The 9,439-nt window shown below is 61.8% G+C and overlaps 1 protein-coding gene across 1 annotated transcript in view; it reads left to right on the top strand.

The window, feature by feature from the left end:
• Positions 1 to 2,384: 2,384 nt before the first annotated feature.
• The window catches only part of AJAP1 (adherens junctions associated protein 1), a gene marked incomplete at its 5' end in the record, with an annotated part of 28,768 nt that continues 21,713 nt past the window's right edge, over positions 2,385 to 9,439 (top strand). Inside the window, one exon of the mRNA XM_084274644.1 lies at positions 2,385 to 2,413. Coding sequence (XP_084130770.1) covers positions 2,385 to 2,413 — 29 coding nt within the window. The remainder of the gene's footprint in view (positions 2,414 to 9,439) is intronic.

The raw sequence follows: 9,439 nt of genomic DNA, 5'->3' as shown, positions 1-9,439 counted from the left end.
GACCATGTCCAGCTGTGCTTTGATGCCTGCCTTCCCTGAAGCTGTTGTGATGCGCAGCCATGAGCGTTGCACATGAACTCACGGGTTGTCAGGCAGTGACTGTCCCCAGGTCTGGTGGCTGCGGTGGGGTGAGAAGTCTGACAGGGCTGAGCCATGGCCTGGTCTGTACCTGGGCTCATTGCGAGGAGATGGAGAGGGGACCATCATCAGCCCATCGACCTCGCAGCATCACCAAACGCTGCCTGGCCTGCAAGATGGGATTGCGTGGGTGGCTCTGAGGGACCCATGCCCAGCCTGCCCCAGCAGGATGGAGACACGACTGGGGAGAAGCCAAAACCGGCCTGGCCAGCATTTAGGATGCTTTGGTGGCCCTGGTTCTGCTGGGCTGGGATTGGAGAGGTCTGTCTCTCCCCAGGAGCTGACATCTCCCAGGATCAGCTGTTCAGCAGGCCAGCCCCGAGATTGCATCTTTTCCAAAACAGGCTCCTTCCCACCAGGAATCCGGCTCCAAGCAACGCGGGGGTTTGGATGCTGAACGACAGCACTTCTAGTGGCAGCTGGAGCTGATCCACTGGGAACGAGAGCGAGGAGCAGGAGCTCGCAGGGACAACGCTGACCTTTTGTGGGGCCGCCTCGCTTAGAGGAGACTCCTTCTGGTTCTAGAATAAGTTTATACGGAGGCAGAAAAGAAACCTGGTGACTCAGAAAGGCAGCGGAGAGCGACTCGGTTCTACTTCAGCCCCACTTTCTCGTGGGTTGTTTGGAACAAAGTGAGCCGTGGCTGTTGGAGCTGAGGCACCTTGGGGTTCACTCTAGAGCGAGGGGACCGCCCAGGCGGTTCTGACTCCCCTTCTCAATCGCAGCCGGGAGCAGCTTCGAAGAATCAGCCCCCAAATTGGTACAAAACCCTCCTTTTATCTCAGCGACTGAACAGGGACCATCCAGAGGAGCTCGGCTGTTCAAGAGAGGCACTGTTCTTTCAGTGCACTCGCTATAGGAATAATTTAGCTTCTTACTGGCAGCACCCCCGGAAAGAGAGAAAAACGTATCAGGCTCTGATGAAACACCTCTCAAAATAACCAGGGCGCTTCCCGACACGTCCCGCTTGTCCTCTTTGCGCTCCATTGTCTGTAAACGAGCGGAGGGGAAGGAAGGCACGGGCTCTCCGGCAGCGGCTGGCGCCGGCCGCTCTCCTCGGAGCGGGGAAGGAGGCGGCGGGCCGGGGGAGCATCGCTGCCCAGGGGAGCATCGCTGCCCAGGGGAGCATCACTGCCCGGGGGAGCCCGGCGCCGCCGCCCGCTCCGCACCGCTCCTGCCCGCAGACGTGCGGGGCCAGGAGCGGGAACTCCGGCGTTTGCCGTTGCGCTGGGGAGCGGCGGGCACGGCTCTCCCGGCCAGCCCGCGCCTGCTGCTGCACGCACGGCCGGCTGGCGGAGCGCGCTGCAGCCGGTACCGGGCCCGCTCCCCGCGGCCGGGGCTCCCCACCGCACCGGTACCCGCAACCTGTGGCCGGGCTGCCCCGGCTGGCGGCAGGGAGAGGGGTGCGAGGGCGCCCCGGGACTTTGCAAGCACGAATTAAAAATGTGTGTGTGTCCCCTTATCCCCGCTGCTTGGGCACCTGCCCAGGGCACCCTCAACCCAGGGGCTGTCCCGCGGAGAGCCCGCCCGGCTCAGCGGGCACGCAGGCTGGGAGCAGCTCCACGCCAACCGGGCAGAGCCGAGCGCCCGCCTTCCCCCGGAGCCGCAGCGAGGTGGAATTCGCCCGGTTGCGGGAGAAGGAGCGTTCCGGCGCCCCGCGGCGCAGGCCGGGGGGAGTTGCTCGTCCGGGGAAGGGCACGGCCCCTCCCCGGCGGGTCTCTCCCCCACGGGGGGCTCCAGCGCCCAACGGCGCCGCGCACGGCCCGAGCCCCGGCCCCGGCGGTGGGTCCGTCCCCGCCCCGCCGCGGCCGCGGAGCGGAGGGGCCGCGCTCCGCCCCCGCCTCCTCCCCGCGCAACTTCCCAGAGCCGCGGCCCCCCGCCCCCGCCCCGCGGGTGCGCGCACAGACGCGGGCGCGCCGAGCCGAGCCGAGCCGAGCCCAGCCCGGCGGAGCCCAGCCCAGCCGAGCCCAGCCGCGCCGCGCCCGCAGGGGCCCCGGCCGCCCCGCGCCTCCCCCCGCCGCGCATGGGGCGCGCAGCCTCCGCGGGCACGCAGCTGCCCCGCCGGCGCTGAGGGACCGGGGCAGCCGGAGCGCCGACCTCCGCCGGCCCCCGGGCATGCCCGCGCCGCTGGCCGCCGCCTGCCCCGCCGCTGAGCGCTGCCGCGGGCGCGGGGCGGCGCGCCCGGATGGAGAGCTGAGGCGGTGAGCCCCGCCGGGCCGGGCCGGGCCGGGCCGGGAAACGTGACGATGTGGATGCGACGGCTCCCGGGAAGCAGGTAGGGCCGGGGCGCGGCCGCCCGCGGAGAGAGCTTCTCATCACCCCCCCTTTCTCCCCCCATCCCCAGCCCCTGGCCGCACTCGCGGAGCGGCGGCGGAGTTAAACCCTGAACTTCCCGGAGCGGGAGCGGGGCGCGGAGTGAGGCGGAGCAGCCCGGCGGCTCCCGGCGCTCGGGGAGACGCAGCCGGTGCCTATTCCGGCGGGATGGGACCCGCCGCCCCCTTCCCCTAGCTCTGCTCAAGGAAGCAGCCGCCCGGGTCCCTTCGCCCTCCCCTCCGTGCTGCCGGGAAGGGTTCCCCCCCCTCACCACCCCGGCGGGAGCCTTTCGGGGGCCGGGGAGGGTGGTGAGGGGCGGCCGAGCATGTGCGGCGGGCGGACGGACGGGCGCGTTCGGGGATTAGTCGGGGATTGCAAAGCGGAGGAGACGGCGGCAAAGTGTTATGTAACACGTTTTCATCACCGCGGCGAAGGCATCCGAGCTAAATCTTGTTATTTCCCCGCGCTGTGCCGGGGGCTTGCTCGGCCCCCCCCCCCCCCCCCCGGTGCCTGCCCCGCTGAGCCCCAGCCCGGCTCGGTGGATTCTTTTGCAGCAGCAGCGTGTGGAGCGAGGGCGGGAGGAGAGATGTTGTACCGTGCGATCCCTGTCCTGTTCTGCTTCCCCCCCCCCAGGCCAGTTGTTTGGTTTAAAAGTCCTGGTTTAGAGCCGGTGGGTGGTTTGTGTGGGGCTGGGGTCAAAGGCTGCCCCAAGCCCCCTCTGCGGAGCGTCCGCGCGGTGCGGTTCAGCCACGACGTCGTGTTGTCCGGCTGTGCCAAGGGTCCGGCTGCTACCGAGGGTCCCAAGCCGATGGCCCCGCTCCCGCAACTCGCACTGGGCCCTGGAGATGCTCCCCAGGGAGTGGGACTCGGGGTCCTGGGCAGCTGCGGCCCTGCCCATGCGCTGGCAGAACATGGCTGCTGCTATGGGGGCGCGGGAGGGGAGATGGGTAGGGCCCCCCCGAGCGCGGTGAGTGGTGAGAAGGGTCTTTATCCGTCGCCCTTCGGAGCTGCTGGAGGCTTTGTCACTCTGCCCGAGCTTTGGATGGAGTCCTGGAGAGGTGCAAGGGGAACTGGGTGTTTTGTCTGCGCCGAGGAACTGGGGGAGGCCCTGGGCTTGGGTTTTACCCTCCCCGTGCTCCGTGTCCCCACTACACGTGGCAAGCCAGCTCCCAGCACCCCCCGGCCTTGTCCCCAGCCCCGGCACCCCAAGGGCCCCCCAGGCCCCGCGAGCGCCTTCAGCTGCCGCTGGAGACGTCTGTCCGTCCGTCTGTCTGCCAGGGCTGTGCTGCTACGCGCTGGGAAGGACAGAGTCTCCAAGGAGTCATAGTGACCTTAGGAATTGCTCGTGGGGAACGCACCCGCAGTGTTTCTTGGGGTGCCTCGGCTTTGGGGTGACTCTGTGCCCGATGAAAAGCCCGGCAGGGCTGGGGACTGTTTCCAAAGCCTGGAGCCAGCAGAAGGCTGTAATCTTGGGAACAGAGGACGCCCTCTGCTTCTTTATTTTCGTGAGGAGTTTAGCAGGGAAAACAGGAGCTTTCCGGTTGCTTCTCCCCTCGGTTTGCCTGGCGAATTTCTTTGCCGTGTATCCTGGATCCTCAGCTCCAGCTTGTCCTCTGCACCACCCCTTCAGCTTCCAGCCCCCTCCGTGCTTTATTTTTAATAAGAGATAACTTTACTGCTAACCTTGCCTGCTGCTCTCGCTTCTCTCTAACTCTAATTGCTTCTGGCTTTATTTCTGACATTTCCCATGTCGTTTCCCCTCATTTTCTTGGAAGACTGCTAGAAAAATAGCTCCGAGAGAAGCCGTAGACCTTTCCAGTGCCCGTGTCACCCCGCGCAGCCTCTGCCTGGAGCCGCTGCCCAGGAGGGGACATGGTACCTCACTGCTCCTTTCAAGCCAGATTCCTTCTGCCCCAGGGCAGCGGCAGCCGCCTGACCTTGCAGGCCAGCCTTGCTCTTAAGCTGGGGAGGGCGAGACCTGCAAATCGCTGGGAAGGCCTCTGCCACCCTTTCGAGGAGGGGAGCTTGCTGCTCCCCCCGCTTCCAAGCGCTGGTGCGCGGAGCTGGGATGCGCAGCTTTCCCCCTCAGCCCGCTCCCAGGGATGCTCCAGGTCCTCTCTGCCCTTGGCAGCGGGGCCGGTGTGGGTGCTGCGGGGCAAAGGACTGGGTTGGGTTAGGGCTTTTTTGGTGGTGGCGGGGCGAGGGGGGGAGAGGGGGAGGGCAGCATCTCCTCCACCACCTCCTGAGTGTGCACCGACGTACACGTGCGTGCCTACGGCTGCGCCGGTGCCTGCGTGCGCCTGTAAGGGCACGACAGCGTTCTGCAGCGTGCCGTCTGCCAGGCTCCAGGCTCTGGCTCAGGACTTCGCTTCCAAACGGAGTATTTTAAACCCCACGCCGGGAATTTTTGCAGCGTTCAGCTCCGGAGCGATGTGCTGCACGAGCTCAGCCCCTTGTTTGCCATTTCTTCCCCTTCGTTATAAAACCAACTCATTAAAAGCACACAGCCCTGCGCATTGGCGCCCAGGAAACTTTATGGGCCCGGGAGCGACTGCCAAAGCAAACGTTTTCCATGGATTTCACTCATCAAGTTCACGCTGTCAAATGTAGATTCAGCCGCTCGTCAAAGATGCAAGCCTTGCAGTCTGGGAAGTAATGAGAGCGGTAAGCAGTGGGAGTTAATGGCCTCCACCGAGGAGTCCTTACTCATCCCGCATCCTCGCAGGGGCTGAGCTGGCTGCTCCTGGGTGAATTGATTGCCACAGAAATTCATCTAGTGTCACCGGCTATGATACTTAACAGCCACAATAATGCTTGAATAAACTGCGCTTTTATGCAGCGGTTCGTACCTCCCAACGGCAGCAATTTCACAGATGAGGCAGAGGGAGCGGCGCTGGGCTTCAGCAGCCTCTTCCCCCGGCTGGGAATAATTGTTGTGATAATGCTGGGGAAGCGTGGATGCCTTTGTGGTGTCCCTGGTGGGGGGATGGATGGATGGATGGATGGATGGATGGATGGATGGATGGATGGATGGATGGATGGATGGATGGATGGATGGGAGCTGCCATGGTCACGGAGCCGCTGGATGCTTCGGGGGCTGCCCCACATCGGCATCCATCCTGCCTGCCTCCAGCACATGTGAGCTGCCGGCCCAGCTGCTCCAGGCTGCCTTGGGTTTGCTTTACGTAACCATCACCCACCAAAAACGAGGAGCTGCTGGTTCTCCTTCAAAGCCCAGCCCGCAGCGGGGTCCCACCAGCTCTCTGGGTGGCTGATATCCTTCCTCCTCCCTTTCCTGGCCCATGCTGGATCTGTGAGGTCTCCCCACATGGCTCAGTTACGTGTGTGTGTGTGTGTGTGTGGACCGGGCAGTGCTGAGCACCGAGCGCGGCTTCGCACGCCGGCTCCGTAGGGTGTGAATAATCCATATGACTCCTGACAGGTCTGAGGTTCATTATGAAAATGTATGCATGGTTAAGCCTTTAAATATAGCTAATAGGAGAAGGACTGGGAGGAAAGATTACGGGAATCAATACGCTGAGCCGGAGGAGCGGGAGCTGCTCTGCTCCCGGCTGCGGTACCCGCTGTTCTTGTGAAGGCTAGTGGTGATGAAGTGGGTCACAGCAGTCTGGGCCCCATGGAGTTTGGGTTAGAGACCAAAACTCTTCCTGGGGTGTAGCTCCTGGATGCCACACGTTGCAGGGGGGATCAGTGGGGAGGGTGGAGCGGCCTCATCGGCACCTTCACCACCTCATTGGAAAGATTCTTCCTCTCCTCTCCTGTCCTCTTGAGCCCATCTTTGCCATGGATTTGCAGTTTTCATCAGCGTGAACTTTTTCCCTGGAATAACGTCAGACTCTGGACCTGAGCTGCCTCCTTAAGAATGGAATTTGAGTTGCTATGAATATTTCCTGTGGCTCTCCTTACCGGGACCTGCACCTACGGACTTTGATAGCTTACATAATTTCCTGTGATGGAGATGCACTTCATCTAATTTCACTTTGAAATGCATTGATTAAATCAGAACTGCTGGGAGATTTAAGCTGAGTCTCTGTGGCCTGAACTTAACCGCGGGAGGTTTACCTACCCTTCATCCTTCAACATTAATTTGGTTTTATGAGGATTCCTCGTGAAATGAGGTTCCTGTCAGCCGCTGAATCGCTCCCGCTTTCTGGGTTTATCAATTCCTTTCCCTGTGGCTCTGGAGTGGAAGCTGTGCTAAACCTCCTTTCAGCGTGGCGTTGGGCGGCTTTGCCTGGCGCTGGGGGGGATGTGGTGGGGGCCAACGGGTATTCCTGGCCAGGCAGCATCTCTCCTCACATGGGCTGCACCGGGCAGGATGGAGACTTGCAGCGAAAACCCCCGAGCGCAGGAGGATGCGGCGCTTCTCTGGCGTGTCTCCTTGGCGCTGGGCGATGTGGCTTCTCTAGCACAGTGATGGAAGGAAAAGGAGTCCTGCTGGGCTGGGGATGGATGAGCAGTCACATGGAAATAAGCAGGGATGGGATCAGCGAGGGCCAAGGGGCAGGAGGCCGAAGCCCCCGCTGGGCACACGCCCGAGGTCCTTCCCAGCGAACAGCAGGGTGTACATCCCCAGCGAAGCCTCCAAGCCCGGCTCTGGTTCTCTGCCCAAGACCATTGGTCACCTCTGGGCCAGCACCCACCAAAATTCAGTGGAGAGGCTTCCCCAGTGCTCTGCCTTGGCTGGCTGGTTTGGGAGAAATTAAATGGACTGAAAAAAAAAAAAAGAGAGAGTATATATATATATATATATAAAATAAAGCTCATCATTCATAAAGTGTTCATTTTCAACTCTGATCTGCAGAAAGCCTCACTGTGGCTTGGAAGTGATGTGTAGGCAGGAGGCACGCTTCAGCATGTGACGATTCCTGTTTGAATCGGCTCTGGAGGTCTCTCAGCAGCTCTGCTTTTCTGGAAGCTTTGATGCATCCCCAGCAGCGCTGCGCCCGGTCTGCTGCTGCATCGCTGTGAGTGATGCTGCCTGTGGGCTCCAGAACCCCATCCTGCCCGGTGCTGTGGGGAGCGATGGCCATTCCCCGACACAGGGACTCAGGAGGCCCCAGCTGGAGCGGGAAATGAAGGCAGCTCGCTGGGTCATAGTGAAGAAGATGTGTGGTGGTGAGGAGAGGAAGAGCCTCGGCCACCAATCAGCAGAGCTCTTGGTGGGACAAGGTGAGGGGGGAGCAGCGAAGCTTTCCCCTGCCTGGCTGGGGTGTGAGCCCTGCAAACCCTGCTGGCTTCCAAGTCAAGGCTGAGTAAAAGCTGCTCTGATGCCAGCACATGGTCTGGAGCCGTGAAGTGCTTCCCACACGAGGTGTTGTGGGATGCCAGAGCGTGTGCCATGAGGCAAGGGACTGGGGCCATGCTGGTCTGGGGACTTGGGACTGGGGGAGCGACTCTGTGCCCTGCACACTGTCAGAGCCACGTGCTGTATGAGGGGCTGTGTGGTTCATGCAGGATGGGAGCTCTGCAGAGACGAGCTGCAGCCTCGCAGGGATCGGGTGCTCCCACCCACGAGGAGCTTTGGCCATGCATCCCCTCTGCAGCATCCCGGGATGTTTGGGGGCATCTCCTTGTGTTCCCTGCTCCGGCCCAGGGCTTGGGGCCTATAAATAAGTAGGAAGCGTGACAGCGTAACGGGTGTGCAGCTCGGTGTGGGAGGGCTGGGGGCTGGTTTCTCCACACTCGGCATTGGAGGCTGAGCTAAGAGCAGCCGGTGCTAATTGACGTTGCCACTTGACTGCGTGTCGCTCGGGTTGGAGACGTGGCGGGGTCGAGGGGGGAGCTGGGTTTCCCCCCGCTGGGAATTGCCTGCCTGGCGAGCCGAGCCTGCTGCACGCGCTGGCTCCTCGGGGACACGTTCCTCTAATCGCCGGAGTCCCGTGCGTGACCCCAGCCCGGTGCCTGCGATAGCATCTATCTGCCTCCGTCCGCGGGACTCGAGTAATGAAGCGTCGGTTAATTGACATGGATTAGGACATCCACTTAAGTACCCACCGGAACATGGGTGATTAATGCCGGGAGCCAAGGCCACGTGGCCACGCTTCCCACCGGGAGCGCGGTTGGGCTCTGCCTCTCCCCAGCAGCAGCCGAAGCTGGGCTGAGCCCGCAGCAGACGGGCATTATGCACGGTCAGATGCTGGCAAGTGCCATGTTCACAGGAGCCCCCAGGAAGAACGGACCCACTTTCTACGTGTGGTTGCCTTTCCTGGGTTTCCTTGGGAAGTTTTCTCTGGGGAGGATGAGGATGAGTTCCTCACCTTGTTCCATGGCTTCGGAAGAGCTTCTCCATTCATTGAGCATCCTCCAATACAAAGCATGCAGGGCTTATTCTGTGTGCCCCTCAAAGTGACGTGATTCCCTGGCAGAATCAATTCTGCTCGTTCTGATGGATAAGGATGGGAATGTTTCTTGGGGGCAGCTCGTTGGGGACATCTCACTCTGGCATCCAGCGGGAAGAGATGTGATTCCACCTTCTCCCCTCCTGTCCCGTGGCACAGTGGCTGTTTGTGGAAAGCCAGGATACAGCAGGAGATGTAATGAAGAGCAGAGGTTTGTGCAAAGCAGCGAGGGGTGCGGGAGGTCCCTGTCAGCACCGCTCTGCCTGGCTGAGGCCTCGGTCTGTCCTCTGGAGACAACACTGGGGAAAGTTTAATCGCTCCCACAAAGGGGATTCTATTTTATTTTATTATTTTTTAATGAGATGCAAAGCTGGGTGAGATCTGACTCACTGGCAATTAGGCTCGGGAGGGTGTGTGCCCACAAACGGCACAGTGTTTTCTGGGCGCCCGGCGTGCCGCTGGTGACTCACACTCACCTTGATCCGGCAGGATTTCGCTCCCGCGGCTGCCGGAGCGGGAGAGCCGGTGAGCTGCCCGGATGTGGAACGTGTGATGAGGTGGCCGTGGCCGGGAGAGCTGCTCTCCTCCGTGCAGGAGAAATTGTTCGGTGCTAAAAAGGGATTTAA

The sequence above is a fragment of the Gallinula chloropus genome (genome assembly GCF_964237585.1).
Source record: "Gallinula chloropus genome assembly, chromosome: 23".
In the NCBI taxonomy this organism is placed as follows: Eukaryota; Metazoa; Chordata; class Aves; order Gruiformes; family Rallidae; genus Gallinula; species Gallinula chloropus.
The sequence above is the reverse complement of the archived record's forward strand: the minus strand, read 5'-3'. Positions and strand labels throughout refer to the sequence as shown.